The sequence below is a fragment of the Galeopterus variegatus genome, unplaced genomic scaffold (genome assembly GCF_000696425.1).
Source record: "Galeopterus variegatus unplaced genomic scaffold, G_variegatus-3.0.2 Scaffold624, whole genome shotgun sequence".
NCBI classification, from domain to species: Eukaryota; Metazoa; Chordata; class Mammalia; order Dermoptera; family Cynocephalidae; genus Galeopterus; species Galeopterus variegatus.
In genome coordinates this window covers 408,923-430,092 of record NW_007726735.1, presented here as the reverse complement: position 1 = coordinate 430,092, position 21,170 = coordinate 408,923, and the positions used below count along the sequence as shown (strand labels likewise).

Genomic DNA, 21,170 nt, shown 5'->3' with positions numbered 1-21,170 from the left:
GGCGGGACACTGAGGGTTGCGATCCGTTGCCGGTCACGAAAAAAGACAAAAAGGAAAAAAAAAAAAGACTGTTGGGCAGAAAACAGTTACCACAGCAGGCCTCAAACTGCCATCTTTAAAAAAGCATGTTTTGAAGGTTGACTTTTCACTGTCTGGGAATTTGAATGCTACCAGTTCCCTACATTGATCTAAAACTCCCCTAAGTAATAAGTGTGGCTCACTGTGCCTACATTGTTTGTGGAAGCAATATGGTTAATGTTGAACACTTGCCTGCTTCTGGGAGTCAAGAATTTCAGTGGCTGAAATTGTGCCTACATGACCAACCTCCAATAAAAACCTTGGACTTCAAGGCTCAGGTGAGCTTCCCTGGTAGCTAACACTTTGTGTGTGCTGTCACAACTCACTACTGAAAGAAGTAAGCAGGTCCTATGTGACTCTACTGGGAGAGGACTCTTAGGAGTTTTTGCCTGATTTCCTCCAGTCTTTGCCCCATGTTCCTTTTTGCTTTGGATCTTTTCACTGTAATAAATCTTAGTTGTGAATATGACTATATGGATGAACCCAGTGAGTCCATCTAGCAAATCATCAAACCTAGGGTGGTCTTGGGAACCCTTAACACAATTATATGCATATTTATCTTCTTCTGTTAACTTAGATACGTATAAATATTTAAGAAAAAATTATAAAACTAATTGTGAAGTTCATAATATATTTAATAACAATATATAATATATATTACAAGAATAGCAAGAGGGGCTGACCAGTTAGCTCAGTTGGTTAGGGCACAGTGTCAATAACACCAGAGTTAAGGGTTCAGATCCCTGTACCAGCCAGCTGCCAAAAAAAAAAAGGATAGCAAGAGGACCAGGGTGTTAATAAAGCTATACTGTTGAAAATTTCCTATATTTAACATCAATATTAAGTTTAAGTAGCTTTCATAAATAGAAGATACATACTGTAATCTAGAACACTCAATATTTTGCATTTTACTGTAGATCAATTACATTTCTTTTTTTTTTTTTCCCTTTTTGTCTTTTTTCGTGTCTGGCAACGGATCTCAACCCTCAGTGTCACGCCCGTACCAGACCGGGACCAGCAACAGGATCACAACCCTTGGTGTTGCGCCCGCACCTCGCTCAGCCAGTGAGCGGGAACCGGTCTGTATGTGGGATCCGAACCCTTGGCGGGAGCGCCACTGCGCTCCCAAGCGGCGCACTGTAGCAGTGCGCCACCGGACTGGCCCTACATTTCAATTTTAAAAATAAAACAAAGAGATACAGCTAAAAAGCCAATAGAGGAATCAAAATGGAATACTAAAGAAAGAACAAAGGAAACAAAAAATCAAATGAAACAAGAAAACAAATAGCTAAATTGCAAACCCAAATCCAACCATGTCAATAATTACATTAAATGTAAACATTAAACATAAACATAAAATGGACTAAATATTTCCATTAAAAAGCAGAGATTGTCAGACTAGATAACAGGGCAGGATGCAACTATCTGCTATCTAAAAGAAATTCATTTTAAATATAAAGCCATAGATAGGTTGAAAGCATAAGGATGGATAAAGATATACCATGTAAACACTAACCAAAAGAAAGCGAGAGTGGCTATATTAGTATTACACGAAGTAGATTTCAAAACAAGAAATTTTACCAGGGATAGAAAGTGAGACATTACATGATGCTAAATGGGTCAGTTCATCAAGAAAACATAACAGTCTAAAATGTGTAAACACTTAATAGCAGAGCTTCAAAATACACAAAGCAAAAAATTGAAAACTAAAAGGAGAAACAGAAAAATCCACAATGATAGGTGGAGGCTTCAATACTACCTATCTCAATAATTGATACAACAGGTAGACAGAAAGTCAGAATGAATATGTAAGACCTGAACAGCACTACAACTAACTTGACCTAACTGACATTTATGGAACCCTTGCACCACTAACAGCAGACTATGTATTATTCTCAAGTGCACATGAGACATTCACCTAAATCACAATGGAAATTCACAGGAAATCACAATGGAAATTAGAAAATATTTTCAGTTGAATGAAAAAATTGCAACAAATTAATATTTGTGGGATGCAGCTAAAGCAGTGTTTAGAGGGAAATTGATAGCTTTAAAAGCTTATATTAGAAAGAAAACTCATCAAATTCATGATTTAAGATTCTATCTTAAGAAACCTGATAAAGAAGAGCAAATTAAACTCCTACAAAGCCAATAATAATAATAATAATAATAATAATAATAATAATAATAATAATAATAATAAGATATCAATTAAATGGAAAACAGAAAAATAATAGAGAAAAATCAGAAAAACCAACAGTTGATTCTTTAAATATCAGTACAATTGATAAACCTAAGCAGAATAACCAAGAGAAAGAGGACACAAGTTGCCAATATCAGAAATGAAACAGGGGACATCATTACAGAATTTACAGACATTTAGAGAAAATAAGGGAATATTAAGAAAAAACTCTTTTTCTTGACAACTTAGATGAAATGAAATCTTTGAAAGACACAACTTACCAAAACACAATCAAGAATAGTTAACTTGAATAGTCTAATATCTATTAAAGAAAATGAGTTCATAGTTTATGATTTTCCAACAAAGAAAATTCCAGACTAAACATTTAAGGAAGAAACAGGGTGGCTGGCTGGTTAGCTCAGCTGGTTAGAGTGCAGCCTTATAACCTCAAAGTCACTGGTTTGGATCCTGTGCTGGCTAGGCACCAAAAAAAAGGGGGGGCGGGGAGAAAGAATATTGATTGTACACCTACTCTTCCTGAAAACAGAAGAGGAAGAGATATTTCCTAACTCATTCCATGAGGCCTGCATCACCCTGATACCAAACCCAAACTAAGTTATTACAAGAAAAGTAAATGAAACTACAGATCAATATCCCTCATGAATATAGATGTAAAATAACAAAATATTAGAAAATCAAATCCAATAAAATGTAACAAGGGTAATATATCATGACCAAGTGAGGTTTATCTCAGGAATGCAAGGTTAGTTCAACATAAAAAAAAAAATCAACCAGTATAATTCACAATGTCAACAGAGTAAACAAGAAAAGCCACGTTAGATCAATTGATACTGAAAAGACATTTAACAAAATTCAATATCTATTCATGACAAAAACTCTCAGCAAATTAGGAATAGAAGGTAATCTTCTTAATCTGATAGAGCACATCTACAGAAAGAAATCTATAACTAATACTCTTAATAATGGAATACTGAATGTTTTTTCCCTAATATGAGGAACAAGACAGGGATGTCTACTCTCACCACTCCTATTAGCATCATATTGGAAGTTCCAGCCAGTGTGATAAAGCAATATTAACATTAAATAGATGTAATTAGCAAAAGACATATATTGTAGTGCCTAAATTATAGGAGCACACATATGCACAGTCGCACACACTCAGAAAAATGTAAAAGGATGGAAAGAGATATACCATGTAAGTGCTAATCATAAGCAAGCTGAAATAGCTATATTAATATCAGACAATATAGACTTAAAGGAGTATTATCAGAAATAAAGAATAACATTTTATAATGCTGAAGAGCTAGAACATCATAAAGACACAATAATTATAAAAGTGAATGCACCTAATAAAAGAGATTCAAAATCTATGAAGCAAAAACTGACAGAACTAAAGGAAGAAACAGATAAATCTATAAACATAGAGACTTTTAAGACCCTAACAATTAGACAAAAAAATCTTAAGAACACATAAAATCTGAAATACACTATCAATCACCTCACCTTATTGACAAATACAGAAATCTACACTTGATACATAATATATGTTCTTTACAAGTACATGTGAAAAGTTAAACAGAATAGATCATATTCTAAGCTATAAATAAAATAAATCTCAATAAATTTAAAAGACTGAAATCTTACAAAGGCTATTCTCTAATTAAATTAGAAACCAGTAGGGCCGGCCCGGTGGCGCACTGGATAGTGCGCCGCTTGGGAAGCGCGGCGGCGCTCCCTCCTGAGGGTTCGGATCCCACATACTGACCGGTTCCCGCTCACTGGCTGAGCGAGGCGCGGGAGCAACACCGAGGATTGCGATCCTGTTACCAGTCACGAAAAAAGACAAAAAGACAAAAAAAAAAAAAAAAAGACTGACACAAGATCAAAGAGAAACTATGAATAGACTTGTATCAAACAAACTGGTTGCAGGCCGGCCCGGTGGCGCACTGCTACAGTGCGCCGCTTGGGAGTGTGGCGGCGCTCCCGCCGAGGGTTCGGATCCCACATACAGACCGGCCGCTCACTGGCTGAGCGAGGCGCGGGAGCAACACCGAGGATTGCGATCCTGTTACCAGTCACGAAAAAAGACAAAAAGACAAAAAAAAAAAAAAAAAGACTGACACAAGATCAAAGAGAAACTATGAATAGACTTGTATCAAACAAACTGGTTGCAGGCCGGCCCGGTGGCGCACTGCTACAGTGCGCCGCTTGGGAGTGTGGCGGCGCTCCCGCCGAGGGTTCGGATCCCACATACAGACCGGCCGCTCACTGGCTGAGCGAGGCGCGGGAGCAACACCGAGGATTGCGATCCTGTTACCAGTCACGAAAAAAGACAAAAAGACAAAAAAAAAAAAAAAAAGACTGACACAAGATCAAAGAGAAACTATGAATAGACTTGTATCAAACAAACTGGTTGCAGGCCGGCCCGGTGGCGCACTGCTACAGTGCGCCGCTTGGGAGTGTGGCGGCGCTCCCGCCGAGGGTTCGGATCCCACATACAGACCGGCCGCTCACTGGCTGAGCGAGGCGCGGGAGCAACACCGAGGATTGCGATCCTGTTACCAGTCACGAAAAAAGACAAAAAGACAAAAAAAAAAAAAAAAAAAAAAAAAAAAAAAAAAAAACTGGTTGCCTGGTGGTGGAGGTGTGAGCAGGGATTAACTATAAATGGGCACAAGGTATTTTTTGGGGTGATGAAAACGTTCTAAAAGTGGATTGTGGTGACAGTTGCACAACTCTGTAAATTTATTAAAATCATTCAATTGAACACTTAAAATGGGTGAACATTATGATACATAAATTATAGTTCAATAAAGCTATCTTTAAAACAAAAGCAAAAAATCTCTACACAAAGAAAACTCCAAGCCCAGAAGGTTTCATTTATGGACTATACCAAACATTTAAGGAAGAAATGATATCAATTTTATACAAACTCTTTCAGAAAACAGAAGAGAATGGAACACTTCCCAACTCATTACACAAGGCCACTGCAATTCTGATACTTTCAAAAGCTAACAAAAACTTCACTAAATTCCCTAACTGGCCAGCCACAAAAGGAAACAAAAAGACTTCACAAAAAAGGGTACTACAAACCAATACCACCTATTAACATAGATGCAGAAATCCTTAACAATATACTAGCAAATTAAATCCAGCAGTGTATAAAAAGGATAATATATTATGACCAAGAAGGGTTTATCTCAGAAATGCAAGGCTGATTTACTCTTGGAAAATTCAACAGTAACCTACCATGGAACAGTTTATGAAGAAAGAAACCGTATGATTACCTCAGTAACTACTAAAAATAAATAAAATCATTTGACAAAATTTGACACCTATTCAGATAAAAACCTTCAGCAAACTAAAAATAGAAGGGAGCTTTCTCAGTCTGATAAAGGGCATCTATAAAAAAAAATCTAGAGTTAACACCATACTTAATGGTCAAAAACTAATCCTGAAATAAGGAACAAAGAGCAATGATGTCTGCTCTCCACTTTTATTCAACTTTGAACTTGATGTCCTAATCAATAAGCATGTCCTAAGCAATAGGGGAAAGAATTAGAAAACGAAAAGATGTAAAATCTGTGGAAAAGAAAATATTGTTCCTATTTATAGTTAACACATTGCTTACACTAAAAACTGTAAAGTGGGAAACTACTAGAATTACTAAGTGAGTTAAGCTAGGTCTCAAAACACAAGGTGAATGGACAGAAATTAAGTGTACTTTTTACATACTAGCAGCAAACAATTGAAAAAATTTAAAAAATAATTCCATTTAACAACAGCATTAAAAAATTAAATAGGAATAAATTTAACTAAAGACATCCAAGATTGGTACATTGCTGAAATTATATGCCACCCAAATAAATGGAGAAATACCACGTTCATGGACTGAAAGATTCAATATTGTTAGATGTCCCCAAACTGATCTACAGATTCCATACAATCCCAATCATAAACCCATGAGGCTTTTTTGAAGAAACTGAGAAATTGATTCTAAAATTTATATGGAAATATAAAAAACCTAAAATAGCCAAAATCATCTTGAAAAAGAACAAAGCAGAAAGACAATAATGATTTTAAGATTTACTACAGAAGTGCATAATCAAGATGGTATGGTATTGGCATAAAGATGACCTAATAGATTAATGAAACAGAACAAAGAGTTCAGAAATAGACTCTTGTTCATACCACCAACTGATTTTTTATAAAGGTGTCAAAGCTAGTCAATGAGGAAAGGTAACTCTTTTCAATAAATGTGAGAACAACTGAATATCTATTTGGCAGAGAGAGAGAAAAAAAGGATCTTGATCCCCTTCCTCGTGCCATATATATAAAAATTAATTGGAGATGAATCATAGTCTTAAAAGTGAAAGTTTCTAGAACATAGGAAAATATTTTTGTGACCTGGGGGGCTGGGAGGTAGGCAAAGATTTCTTAGAAAGGACATCTTTTGTTGAAGATATGCAGCAATCATAACTCTAATACACTGCTGCTGAGGATGCAAAATGGTACAATACTTTGGAGAAAGGTTTAGTAGTTTTTTATAAGGTTAAACATTCACCTACCCTTTGACCTAGCAATTGCATTCCTAGGTATTTATCCAAAAGCAATGAAAACATAAATCCACAAAAACCCCTGTACAAGAATGTTTACAGCAGCTTTATTTACAATAGTCAAAAACCGGAAATAACTGAAATGTCCATTAACAAGACAATGGAAAAACCAATTATGATATAGGCATTCAATACTCAGCAATAAAAAGGAATGAATTACTGTCACATACAACATATGAATCTCAGACAATAATAATGAACAGAAGCCAGATACAGAGGAGTACATACCATATAATTCCACTCATATAAACTAAGTTCTAGAACTGGCAAAACTAATCTACTGTTTAAAAAAAAATTAGAACAGTAGTTGCCTGATGATGGACGGGAGAGACTGACTGGCACAGGACAAGACATAACTTTCTGGAGAGATGAGAATGTTCTATATTGTGATAGAGTTGTGAGTTTTACATGAATGTCCGGATGCATCTGTGTCATTTAAATATATGTATATTTTACCAAAATACTTTTAAAAAGCTACTGTAACTTCCTGCTACGTTAACAGAGGTGTGGTCACTAATATGTGTACAGTGAATACTGTAGTTATTGCCTATACTCTGTCCAGGTTAAAGCAAGGAGAATGGTAAGAACAACTTGCTACTACATACTCTAAGAAGAACTAGGAAAATTAGAGATTAGAACTCTCAAGAACTTAATAGTTTGCTTTTAATATCTGAAGCACTATCATTATTGAGTTTGTTCAGCCAAGAGGCATAAACAGAAACAGAGAGTGGAAGTTTCGGGAAGAGTTTTCAGCTCCATAAAGAGAACTTGAACAATGGTCATCTCCAAAAAGCAAAGGGGCTGCCTCTGGAGATAAAATTTCCCTACCCTTGGTGATGTTCAAATATAAGTTTGAGATTTATACACTGGCAACATCCACTAAATGAAAGCAGCTACTAAGTTTCTTTCTAGCACAGAGATTTTGCAGCCGTTTAAACTACTTTCTCTTATTTTAATCCCATTTCAAAGACGGAAGTGCAGGGCTTTGTAGGAATTTTTAAAAAATAGGCGGTGTCAGTGGATCCAAGTGTCCGACCGTGAGGCGTCCTCCCAGTCCCTCCCCTTCCCGGCTCCTCCTCAAGCGGAAGACCATTCATCAAGGATTTTGTATTCAAGGTTCAAAAGTTTGTTACCCAAGATGATGAATGCTGACATGGATGCAGTTGATGCTGAAAATCAGGTGGAACTGGAGGAAAAGACACGACTTATTAATCAAGTGTTGGAACTTCAACACACACTTGAAGATCTCTCTGCAAGAGTTGATGCAGTTAAGGAAGAAAATTTGAAGCTAAAATCAGAAAACCAAGTTCTTGGACAATATATAGAAAACCTCATGTCAGCTTCTAGTGTTTTTCAAACAACTGACACAAAAAGCAAAAGAAAGTAAGGGATTGATATCCCTTTATGGAATTGCTGCTGATCATTTCTGTAAAACTTGGATATATTCCAAAAGTTACAGTACTTTTGTTTGTGGATTCATTGAATATTTATGAAGATAATGTCAGATCTAGGCAAAATTAACAGCATTAACAGGAGACTTCCATAAGTTTGTATATTATATTAGTCTATGAAAATGTGCAGATGTACTGTAGGAACTTTATAATTAGAATTGCATATATTTATGAAACTTGAAAATGAACGTTTTAACGAATTTGCTTTGATTTATAGGTTAGCACTGTCTTTTATTATAAGTTTAGTAAAATATACAAGAAAATAATCACCATGTTGTGAAAAAGTGACCAAAATCAGTATTGAATGCACAGCTTTATGTACTCTGTCCACCATTGTGTGCCTCTTCTCCATTGGCTTCTTCCTTCCCATTTCCCTTCCTTTAAGGAAACAATTGGTTTCACATTTATGAAAGTAATTTTAATAGTTAAATCACCTACGAGAGTAACCTGAACTTTAATTGTTGAAACTTAATGAAAATAAGCTACTTTCTCAGCTAGAGCTTGTCACTTGTGATATTTAGTAATAAGATAGGATTGCTGGTTTCTCTTTAACAAATGAAAACAGAAGGAAGCTACAAAAACGAAAATTTTTCTTTGAAATGGAATTGCCAAACTGGGAAGACTTTTTGTTAAAAACTTGATTTTGCACAAAATAACCCACTTAGTATCTGAAAAGATATGAGTTCTGGTCATGTGTGTTTTTAAAATAGAAAATCTTGAGGAAAAATAGGAATCGAATGGAAAAGTACATGATAAACAACAGGAACCAACTCCAAACATTTTCACTCCAGGTTTGTGTTATCTCTGACACAGAGTAGATCTTTTGGAGAATGCAAGGAATCTTCAAAAAGTTCACAGAAAGATTCATATTATCTTTTAATATCATTTTTTACACGAAGAGATCTCTCTGCAAGAGTTGATGCAGTTAAGGAAGAAAATTTGAAGCTAAAATCAGAAAACCAAGTTCTTGGACAATATATAGAAAACCTCATGTCAGCTTCTAGTGTTTTTCAAACAACTGACACAAAAAGCAAAAGAAAGTAAGGGATTGATATCCCTTTATGGAATTGCTGCTGATCATTTCTGTAAAACTTGGATATATTCCAAAAGTTACAGTACTTTTGTTTGTGGATTCATTGAATATTTATGAAGATAATGTCAGATCTAGGCAAAATTAACAGCATTAACAGGAGACTTCCATAAGTTTGTATATTATATTAGTCTATGAAAATGTGCAGATGTACTGTAGGAACTTTATAATTAGAATTGCATATATTTATGAAACTTGAAAATGAACGTTTTAACGAATTTGCTTTGATTTATAGGTTAGCACTGTCTTTTATTATAAGTTTAGTAAAATATACAAGAAAATAATCACCATGTTGTGAAAAAGTGACCAAAATCAGTATTGAATGCACAGCTTTATGTACTCTGTCCACCATTGTGTGCCTCTTCCCCACTGGCTTCTTCCTTCCCATTTCCCTTCCTTTAAGGAAACAATTGGTTTCACATTTATGAAAGTAATTTTAATAGTTAAATCACCTACGAGAGTAACCTGAACTTTAATTGTTGAAACTTAATGAAAATAATCTACTTTCTCAGCTAGAGCTTGTCACTTGTGATATTTAGTAATAAGATAGGATTGCTGGTTTCTCTTTAACAAATGAAAACAGAAGGAAGCTACAAAAAGGAAAATTTTTCTTTGAAATGGAATTGCCAAACTGGGAAGACTTTTTGTTAAAAACTTGATTTTGCACAAAATAACCCACTTAGTATCTGAAAAGATATGAGTTCTGGTCATGTGTGTTTTTAAAATAGAAAATCTTGAGGAAAAATAGGAATAGAATGGAAAAGTACGTGATAAACAACAGGAACCAACTCCAGACATTTTCACTCCAGGTTTGTGTTATCTCTGACACAGAGTGGATCTTTTGGAGAATGCAAGGAATCTTCAAAAAGTTCACAGAAAGATTCATATTATCTTTTAATATCATTTTTTACACGAAGTTTTTGAAGCACCTTTCAAATGGATTAACTACATGAAAATGGATTGTTTGACTAACCTTATGTAAGCCACATCTGTTAAGAGAACAGTTACAGAGAGTTTGGTCTCAAGGTTTTTTACTCAGCAGATCAACTTTTTTTACAAAATTCCTTGAGTGTATTAGTATCAGAATCATGAATAAAATGGGAGAGTTTAACATATATAGTAATTGATAATCTCCCTCAGTATTTTATCTCATTTGTTCTCCCAGGTTTTTCTGTAAACTTGACTACTTGGTTTGTAGAATTTTAGTCATCCTTTAACAGATTTAAATAATTTAGTTTGTAGATTCTATTTGGTAAGGGAATCAATATCAGAAGTAATGTTAAAATATTATAATAGGAAAAGAGATCCACTAATATAGCTTATGGTTATTAGATTTGGACTTTTAATCATGGAATAATCTTATGTATTGGTGTAAGATTTGATGAATGAAGTTATCTGTATGAATATATACTAGTTGTACTGCAAACATTTTGCATCCCTTTTGTGACCTAATTTATAGATATTTAAAGTTGTGTTGCAATTCTGCTTTGCTGTTTAATAAAAAGCTGTTTCAGAAAAAAAAAATAGAATTCAGCTAAAATGCAGTGTCATAATAAAAACTGTAATACAGCTACAAACCCCAAACTTAATATTTTGGCTCACATGGTTATGAACAGTATGCAGGTAACATTTCTGGAAATTACAACAAAAATGAATGGCCTTAGATTTCTGAGCTAAAGAGAAAATTTCTACGTGAATTTTTCTTGACAAAGTAGTAAGACAAATTAAAAAACTTGCAGCCCTGCCCCAGGTACTGTCCCTCCTTGCCTCAAAGAATACTGATTATCCTGGGCCCACCTCTGAACTAAGGAATCAAAGTATAAGTCACAAACTTTATCCCAAGAAACCTTACGATTTAACTACAAAGACAAGACATCCCTAAAAAACAAGCCATTACCACATCACAGTACTTGGTTAAGTGCCAGAAGAGAGTACAGATAAGACATACTGTGAAATGGAATAAACATTCTGCTGGGGTGGTTTCAGCAAGCTACCCTGAGGTTAGGGGACGTGAACTGAGACTGAAAGAATTTAGATAAGGAGAAAAACGGGGTGGAAAGGAGACAGACACTTGCAGGTCAGGGGAACAGGATAAAGCAAGCAAAGTGATGAAATAAACCTGAAATTTTGTCTCTAGAGCACCCCCAATAACTCTCCAACGACTTCGTCTTGCTCGCCTACCAGTTTCTTCCCAAACTTTTAGATCAGTTGTTCCCAACAAGCGGCATCACCATCTGGGAATCTGGACCCACTCCAGTGTTACTAAGTCAGAGTGGAAGAGTGGGGCAGCAATCTGTGTTTTAACAAGTTCTTCAGATGATTCTGATACTCGCTCAAGTTTGAAACCACCGCTCCAGGGCTACCTGCTAAGCGGAAAGTGATGATGTTCTGACTGCCTAACTCAGCCACTTTACGGGTGCAAGGAGCTCACTGGAGATTTCAGCCCCGTAAGGGTGCAGTCTCTGTCCCAATTTCGCTTTCTCCTCCAACACTCCTCCCAGTCACTATCTCTTTGCCAGCTTCTCCCATATTACTTTACACTCACAGGGCCCACTCCCGCTCTCCGTCGCCCTACCTCAGTGTCAGAGGGGACGTGGTGCCGGCAGGGAGGAGAACTGCCCAACGACATAGGAATAGATGTGGCGCTTGCCCGGAGCCCGCTCAATAGCAATAAAATGCCTCGGACCCACAAAGAACCGCTCCAGAACCACCGGCTCCAGCCCGGGCCTGAACCCGAGCAACCCGCTCCTCCACCCCACTCGGCCGCCATCTTCAGGCCGAGCGTCGTTACCATGGAGTGCGTGACGCCTCCGCGCCCGGCGCCGGCCCCGCCCCCTCACCGCCCCAGGGAGGTGGAGGCATTAGGCAACGGAAAAATGTCTTCCGATTGGTTAGCGTCAACCGCAAGAAGTTCACCACGGAAGATGAGAGTAGCAGTCACGTCCTTCGCGTCTCATTGCGCGAAGCCGGCCAATAAGTGCTGTTTAGCGGCCCACGTGAGTTGGGCTGATGGAATAAGGCGAGTAGGCGTTGACGGCAGACAGATGGTGGAACGTGGATAGCTTTACTGAAGAATTTTTTCAGTTTACTTCAATCATTCACCAAAGAGCTATGGATCCGCTAAGTGTCGGGTACTTAGATGAACGTATAAACAGCTGCAAAACATTTAGTGCTCTGTATGAAAGGTGAGTGAAATAGAATTCTCATTTTTTTTTACTTCATATCCCGACTAGCCAATTATAGACCCATTTCTTAACTAAAGCCATTTCCTATAAAATCAATGTGTCCTTTATAATATTTTACTTAAGTCCGTCCTTCGGCTTGTATCTAACCAAGAAATACAGTTGTACTAACCCAGAAGAGATTGGATGGATCCTGGACATTAAGGAAACTCTACCTTCGAAATTGAGCCCTGAGGAACTAAGCTTAAAAAACTTGAAAATTGGGACAAATCTCTCTGTGGCCTATGACACAAAGAATTAAAACTAAGAACTGTAAACAATGAGTTGAAATAATCGTCCAACATTAATTGAATATTGTAAATTACCATACTAGGAAATGCAGGAATAGGTAAGAAAATCCTTGAGAATTTAGTCTACTGGTAGAGATTATATACTAAATACAAGGGCAGGGTGGTGTTTTAAGTATTAGCATTTTACGAGTAGAGAGTCATTAGATATAATGTGTCTATCACCCCCCAAGTAGTGGAAATTGGGATTCCAAAACATGTAACTTGATGTCCTGGCCAGCTGCCAAAAAAACCCAAAAAACAAACCCTCAAGTAATCTTTTGGGATGTACTCTTTCCACTACAAGACCACAAACAAATTGCTGGTTGTGAACAAAGAATGGAACCAGTCATCTCAAAGTCCTAGCCATAGCAGTATTATCATCCTGGGGACAGGCTGTTTCAATAGTATAGTGGACAAGCTGTGAGCCACAAAAGCCCTTTTCTGTGAACCACGGAATTCTCCTCCAATGGCAATTTTGACCAGAGGAGCAGAAAAACATTATATCCCTGTGTGAGGAGGAAGTTAAAGCATAATGCCCTCCAAAATGAGAAGTTGCTGAAACTAAAGAAGTAGGCAGGCAGGTCCATTCGGTAATCAGAGATATTTATTACACGGGTGATTTACATACAGGAAAGCTGGATGCTGGGAAGAACCAGACGTCTACAGTGGATGAGAGCTCTGGCTCTGGGTTTAGGAAGAGTTTATATAGCAAAGGCTCCTTACTAAAAGTAACTTCAAGGAAACACCTTAAGAAAAATAAGTTGATAACATCATCCAGCAGGTGTCTAAATCTATGAAGCGGCAGGAGTTGGGGGGTGTCTTGTGATGTTAGTGCTCAAGCCACTGCTGCCACCTGCTGTAAGTCATTCACTCCATGAAACTTGTGTTCCCTTTACAACTTGCTCTAAAATGTTAATCTCATTGGTCAGTGAAACAAATGAGATTAAACAAGAATCAACATGTGGGCAGGGCACAAAATGGCATTAGTTTTATTCACCCTCTAATACATCCTCACATTTACATGTGCTGCATCAACTCAGTTGAGAAGTGCACATATTTGCATGAGAGGCTCAGTTGTCAATGCACACATACTCAAGTTACCCTAAGGATTCTCAACCTTCGCCCCCCCTCCCCCCTTTGCTCAAATGTCTACCACCACTACTTGTTTATTTACTTCCATTACTCTCCTATATAGCCCATTCAGGATACCAGTCACTGAATTCCTCCAAAGGCGATGGAGCTCCTTTTCCTCTTTATATGCCTAATCCAGGCCTGAAATAACCACCTGCCCTCCTGGGTATGTCCAGTTTTAACAGCCTACAGCTTCTTCAAACTCATCAAGTTCTCTTCCCCCCCACCCCAACAAAACCATCTCGATTCCCCGACTTTGCAAATGCACCGTTATCCATCCAGCCACCAAACCCAGGAATATGCTATCCTTGAAGCCTCTACACTACAATCAATTGCTTTAAAACCCACGAGTTTATGGAATCTCCTCTATTTCAGTGCTCAAAAATCTCAAGACTGCAAAGCCTGATTTTCCCTTCCTTCATTTTTATGCTGGGTTGCCACTGAGATCTAAAATATTAATCTGGTCACCCATTAATCAAGTTCTTCAGTGACACATAAGACTAAAGCCCCCAGTGCAGTACATAAGCTCTCATAATGTGGCATTTCTTAATTTTCTACATTTATTCTCCACTCCCCCAACAGGGTTTAGTCACACTAAATTAAATGACCAAGTTTCAATGGCTCAAATGCCTTCTTCATTCAAAAATCTTCATGCCATTTCCTTTTTCTGAGAAGCCTACCCAAGTGTTTGTTTTATATTTACTTAAACAATATATTTACATGCCCCTAATCCTGACTACTCCAAGGGTACTGATCACATCTACTTAACTGGCACAATGAACACAGTTCTTTTAACATTGGCTTTTTGCTTTTTTTTTTTTTTTTTTTCCCTTTTTGTCATTTTTCATGACCGGCAATGGGATCGCAACCCTCGGCGCTGCGCCCGCACCTCGCTCAGCCAGGGAGCGGCCGGTCTGTATGTGGGATCCGAACCCTCGGCGGGAGCGCCGCCACACTCCCAAGCGGTGCACTGTAGCAGTGCGCCACCGGGCCAGCCCCAACATTGGCTTTTTGGAGGAAGAACTAAATCTCACTGGAGTAGGCCCAAGACTGGCACTTCTGCCCATGACACCAAACTTCCCAAGTCCAATATCCTTAGGATTCTAATAACCACTAATGCACTAACTTCTGTTGACCATGAAATACACTGCTCAGATCTGGTGAAGAAAGCTTAATTGACCAATGGTCCCAAGCTGATGCTCCTTCCAATGCACTTTGCCTTGAGGCCACACTCTCAGTGAATAAGCCTGGCATAAGTACAAATGGAAGCCCATTTCCATGAAACACAGGGCTCCTACAATGGCAACTTTGGCTTGAATGTAACCTCCTTTCCCCAATTTCTAGCATACTAATGCTTTTTTGGATACGAAGTTATACGAGTGTTGCGCCCACACCTCGCTCAGCCAGTGAGTGGCCGGTCTGTATGTGGGATCCGAACCCTCGGCGGGAGCGCCGCCACACTCCCAAGCGGTGCACTGTAGCAGTGCGCCACCGGGCCAGCCCCAACATTGGCTTTTTGGAGGAAGAACTAAATCTCACTGGAGTAGGCCCAAGACTGGCACTTCTGCCCATGACACCAAACTTCCCAAGTCCAATATCCTTAGGATTCTAATAACCACTAATGCACTAACTTCTGTTGACCATGAAATACACTGCTCAGATCTGGTGAAGAAAGCTTAATTGACCAATGGTCCCAAGCTGATGCTCCTTCCAATGCACTTTGCCTTGAGGCCACACTCTCAGTGAATAAGCCTGGCATAAGTACAAATGGAAGCCCATTTCCATGAAACACAGGGCTCCTACAATGGCAACTTTGGCTTGAATGTAACCTCCTTTCCCCAATTTCTAGCATACTAATGCTTTTTTGGTATTGGAAAAGAGAACCCAAATACATTTCAGAACTGTATCCTGTTGACATTTTCAGTGGAACATAAAGATTTGCTAGTTAATAAGAGGACTAGCTGCTAACTGCATCTGTTAGAAACCCACAATGACCATACTGCAAACTGACACCTTAATTCAAATTTTTATTTTAGAACATCCTTAAAAAATTTAAATACTCTGCAGCCCTGCTTACTTTCCCCCTTGTAATATCCTAAAATATCTCAAACCTGTAATTTATTACATTAAAACACAAAGCCAAGGAGAGCTACCTGTCCATGCACTATTCCCAACCCCACACACCACAGGATTACTTTTTCTGAAGAGGAACCATGTGGCATCATTTTGTTTGATATTTTCAGTCTACATATTACTCCCACCCAGTCAAGTATTTTGTCCAGTCACAACTCCTAAGGACATTTCATCCCAGTCTATCTAAATGAACTGCCAAATAACATCAATATAATCTCCATTCAAATTATTCCCAGTGCCCATTTTTACTTATAACTTTCCCCAACTAGTCTGTGTTGAACAAGTACATATTATTACAAGGTACTATAAGACAATTTTAAGCTTCTTTCACTTACTCTCACTTACTTTCACTTACTCTTTCACTTACTCTTGATGAAGGCAGTCACCTTCCTACTTTCCCAAAGCTTACTTATGCCCCCCCATCAGGCCTTGTATTAAGATAACCCACATTAAAATCCTATTACCTTCTAAATCTCTGTAATCACCATTACATGTAGCTCTGACTTCCTTGTATCCTGAAAAGGCTGAATAACCTCCACCACTTTAAGCATACAGTAACTCAGTTCAGGGCAATAAAGTTTTTAAGCCGCTTAACAAAAGTACAAGAACACAAATCCACTTTTATTTATTATATACTTTTCATTTAAATCCTTTAGTTTAAATCCTTGAGGGATACAGCATCTGGGGGGGAAAAAAGAACACATAACAACATCAGGCACATGTTATATATAAATTTACAAATGTTACTGAGTACCACAATATGGATAAATCTCCCATTATACCAACACTCATCCAACATCCTGGGGATGAGGAAACCAAGTTTTTATAGCTTTCAGTGTCTAGGTGAACATGCCTTATGAACCAGCACTCAAAAAAAGTGAGTACTAAAAGTACATTTAATTTAGCTTTTTCTTTTTTTTCTTTTTTTTGTCTTTTTTCGTGTCCGGCAATGGATCGCAACCCTCAGTGTCGCGCCCGGACTGGACCGGGACCGGCAACGGGATCGCAACCCTCGGTGTTGCGCCCGCACCTCGCTCAACCCTCGGCGGGAGCGCTGCCGCGCTCCCAAGCGGCGCACTGTAGCAGTGTGCCACCGGGCCGGCCCTAATTTAGCTTTTTCTAATAACAGGATAAAAACCTCCTTTAATAATAAATCTCAATTGTTCAGCAGGGCTAAACAGCACCCCATGGCACCAAGAATATGGTTTACTAAAAACAGACTCTAAAGAAAAAGGAACTATTTGAGAAAAATCACAGGATTTGGAGTCCAAAGACTTCGGTCAAAGTCCTGAGACCTAATAACAGGAGTGTGTTTTCATCATGTACAAAATAAAGCTAATAACACCAATTCTAACAAAACTGACGTGATGGAGATGTGAAAATATTAAGAATTATGCCAGGAAAAGGCATGTTGAATTTTTATTTTCCGGCAATTACTTCAGTGCCCAATAAGTATCTTTGCCTGAAAACTGTTCATTCAAATACTATTTTCCCCCACATAGCTTTAGCAAAACCTGAAATTTAGGCACCCATTTGAACACTTTGCCTTCACCATCCTTTAGTATGCCAAGAATCAGACGTTCCTTAACACTCATCATTTACACAGCGGCAACTCAATTTGCACCATTATTTACTGGTGTCATTTTACAATCTCAAAATTTCTTAGAGGTCCATGCCCAACCCCTTCAACGTGGTTTGACTCAACACAGGGACATTTTGCTAATAACTGTACTTACCACACGGATTCTGTGTCCAATTGCCTTAGCCGGAAGGTTGCTTCGGAATTTGGCACGAACCATGCCACTATTTCCATGCGCACGGGTTACCTTCCCCCAGATTACTCTGGTTTTGTTTGGTTTGCCACCAGGAGTCACTGTGTTGCTGATTTTAAAAAGGGATAGAAGCATGAGAACTCAGGCAACCAATACAGTCTGATATAAATTCAAGGTGACCTCTAGACCAGTGGCTCCCAACCCTGACTACCCACTTGATACTTAATCACCTGAAAAACTTTTAAAATGTATGGAGCACCATTCGTTCAAAAGACATTTATCAAGTACCTACTGTACACCAAGTGCTTCTGTAAAATATAGCAGTTTACAAAACAAAAATCACTTTCACAGAATAACCAAGTAATAAGTAAAATATATAGGACATCAGATGTTTATAGCTCCAATATTGAAAAAAACAGCAAAGGGGGACAAGAAGTGTGGAGATGTTTGGGTGCAGGGAGAGGGAGGAATCGTCTGCAATTTTAAATAGCCAGGGAAGGCCTCACCAAGGTTACAGTGGAATAAAAAACTGGAAGGTGAGGGAACATGCCATTAAGTTATCAGGGAATGACCACTGCAGGCAGAGGAACACCATGTGCTAAAGACCTAAAGAGGGAGTGTCCTGGCTTAGGGAAAAGAATTGAAGATACCAAGGAGTGAATTTTAGCTGGGATAAGAGCAGAAATATGGAGCCCTCAATACATAGGGTCTTAGAGGCCTTTAATGACTTCGGCTTTCACTGAGTTTGACTAACTACTGGGGTTTGAGTAAGTACACTCGATCTGACATAATTTTAAAGGAACACTATGACCTTTAGATAAAAGGAGAGGCAAGGAAGAAAGCATCTCCCCAGAGATTTTAATTGGTCTGGAGTGGGTTAAGAACCCAGGATTAAAAGCCAATGCTGTGCTGGTCAGTTCTCTCAGTTGGTTAGAGTGTGGTGTTATAACACTAGGGTCAAGGGTCATACCAGCCCGCTACTCGCCCCCTACAAAACCCCAATGCTCTGAAGTCCTAACATTTTTAAGCATGTATTAAAATATAATTTTAAGGAATTAACAAAATGAATTGAGGCACTCTATAAAAACTGCTCTATAAACCCTTAAAAGGATCATAATATGGTTCTGTGACTATCAGCAAAAAACATAAGAAAAAAGATCAGAATACGAGGAATTAGCTCATTCCTTAGTTTTCTAAGTGCCCAAGACACCTAAATCCAACACCACCCAGAAAAGTAACATCCTTCTATCCTCTTCCCATTTAGTTCCTTAAAGACCCAAAGTAGAAGCCACAACAATACCAATTTCTTTACCAACATCTTTTGTTTACTCTTTCAATAGCAAAATGAGGCAGATGTCAACTAAAAACTCAAAAGCATAACAATATAAACTTACTTCTTTGCTTTGTACACATAAGCACATCTCTTGCCCAAGTAAAATTCAGTTTCATCTCGGGCATAAACACCTTCAATTTTAAGAAGAGCTGTGTGCTCCCTTTGGTTCCGGAGACCCCGCTTATAGCCAGCAAAAATGGCCTTGGACCACAGCCTGAGACACACAAGATAAATAATATTAGTCGTGAGCTGTTAAAGGAACTTGTTCATCTTCAGCCAACCACCGGTATGATTTGACTTGCGATGATCCCCCCCGACCCAAAAGTTATTTACAGCAAACATCTAATTTTCCCCCCACCAACTTTAAGCTCTCATTTAGGTTTACATCTAATATTTAAAAACAAACAACAAATCTATACTTAAAACGCGTACCTTCCAGACATATTGCCTTTTAGAAGTCCTGTTCCCAGCAGGCCTTAAAACAAAAGACAATTTAAAACCATGCAACGCAAGTTTCCCACCTTGTCCTCTCTCGTTTCTTAAGCCCGTTGAGCAAAAAAAATTCCTTTTTGATCGGCATTTCACGTAAGAATATGCCATCCCCACTTACATGACGCGCAGTGTCTGCCAAGACATGCAAACCTCAAAGAGTGGGTGATGAGTCTAAGAGTCTAAGCAAACTCCAAAATAAACACAAAAGCTAAGTAGCAAGACTATACACTAAAAGCAACTCCTAGAAATTCCAACAGGAAACCCTGAGAAAATTCATGCCGCTATCAGTACACAAAATTCAGGGAAAACATGGAGATGTGTCAAGCAGGCAGAGAAGCACATAGAAAGCATGACTGTATTGCGGGGGAGAAAAGCTGAGGAAGGGGAGACTGTAGACAAACAAAGCCAGGTTTGGAGTGACAGCAATAGGACAAAGCCCAGCCTAAAGTTGCTACCGCCCAATGCGCAACTGCAGACGAACAAAATGCACCTATTTCACTGCGCTCGGGCCCAGGAATCAACTCCGATTACCGGGGCACCCGATTTCTGGGAGTCAGAGGACCAGCACCATCCGTCCCATATCTCCTCCATCCTGTCCTCCCACTCTCTGGAATCCATAGAAACCATTGGCTGGCAGACACTCGGAGCTGCACCAGTGCCTCGTCGAGGTATACGGATGAGGCCACCCCAGTTATTTGCCCCCAAAGTTCAGCAGTAAGCGATTCACTCACCTCCACAGGATCCAAGATGGCGGAAAGAGAAAGGCCAGGCCCCGCCGCGTGGCCTTGTGGGAAACACACCTCCCGCCATGCCTCAATTTAGGAATCTTCCGCCACCGCCAGAAATACAAGCCTCAGAAATCGCTTTCGGATTGAAATAAGTCACATCCAAAAGCATTCTTACAATTGTTTCCCTAAGTCTTTTCATCTTGGTAAGCTGCAACATGTATTATTTGGGAACAGAGGAAGGCAAAATGGTAGCCAGCTAAAGGAGGAGAGGGAAAGGTCCCCTAAAGCTGCGCGTTGCCATAGAAACACCTTAGCTTGGTTTCTGCGTCGAGTGTTGTAGGTGAGAAGATAAAGCGGGTCTAGAAGACACCCCCCTGCCTCGGATACCTAAGATTGATTCGCGAACATAGGGGTATCTTCCTCTCCTTCCGCACAAGAGTAGAGCGAACGGAGACTCTCTGATCTTACCCTCGCCTGGAAGAGAGAGGCTGGAGCAAGAAAGCAGGAGGAACTCGTCCTTCCCTTTACTTATTTTTTCCGCCTTACTTCTTTTCTGCCCTCTATTCCGTTATCTCTTTCAAGAAATGACTTAAGTTCTTACCTGCATTCTTTGTTTTGACTCCGAAGGTAAG

At 38.9% G+C, this 21,170-nt stretch overlaps 4 protein-coding genes and 1 pseudogene across 7 annotated transcripts in view; 3 read left to right on the top strand and 2 right to left on the bottom strand.

Moving 5' to 3' along the window:
* The window catches only part of LMLN (leishmanolysin-like (metallopeptidase M8 family)), an 81,029-nt gene extending 68,797 nt beyond the window's left edge, over positions 1–12,232 (bottom strand). For all 3 annotated transcript variants that reach the window (XR_550346.1, XM_008570711.1, XM_008570712.1), the window contains exon 1: positions 12,014–12,232. Coding sequence is in view for 2 of the 3 variants with exons in the window: in XM_008570711.1 (XP_008568933.1) it covers positions 12,014–12,232 (219 nt within the window). In the remaining variant the exon portion in view is untranslated. The remainder of the gene's footprint in view (positions 1–12,013) is intronic.
* LOC103588885 lies at positions 7,416–8,356 on the top strand (annotated as a pseudogene).
* Positions 9,086–9,464, top strand: LOC103588883 (short coiled-coil protein B). The gene is made up of 2 exons (XM_008570713.1): positions 9,086–9,093; positions 9,248–9,464. The coding sequence occupies exons 1-2, from the start codon at positions 9,086–9,088 to the stop codon at positions 9,390–9,392; spliced, it is 153 nt and encodes a 50-aa protein (XP_008568935.1). The 3' UTR covers positions 9,393–9,464.
* Positions 12,233–16,813: 4,581 nt separating the features above from the next.
* RPL35A (ribosomal protein L35a) lies at positions 16,814–20,620 on the bottom strand. 2 transcript variants are annotated; one of them, XM_008570709.1, is made up of 5 exons: positions 20,542–20,620; positions 19,751–19,793; positions 19,380–19,532; positions 17,950–18,094; positions 16,814–16,894 (listed from the first exon to the last, which is right to left on the bottom strand). In XM_008570709.1, exons 1-5 carry the CDS (start codon positions 20,618–20,620, stop codon positions 16,871–16,873), a joined length of 444 nt encoding a protein of 147 aa, XP_008568931.1. In that variant the 3' UTR covers positions 16,814–16,870. The 2 variants fall into 2 exon arrangements, with proteins under 2 accessions (XP_008568931.1, XP_008568932.1); XM_008570710.1 differs by lacking the exon at positions 20,542–20,620 and adding an exon at positions 20,301–20,345.
* A 268-nt stretch (positions 20,621–20,888) lies between these two features.
* IQCG (IQ motif containing G) overlaps positions 20,889–21,170 on the top strand; it is a 50,990-nt gene continuing 50,708 nt past the window's right edge. Inside the window, exon 1 of the mRNA XM_008570708.1 lies at positions 20,889–21,165. The gene's annotated coding sequence lies outside the window, so the exon portion shown is untranslated. The remainder of the gene's footprint in view (positions 21,166–21,170) is intronic.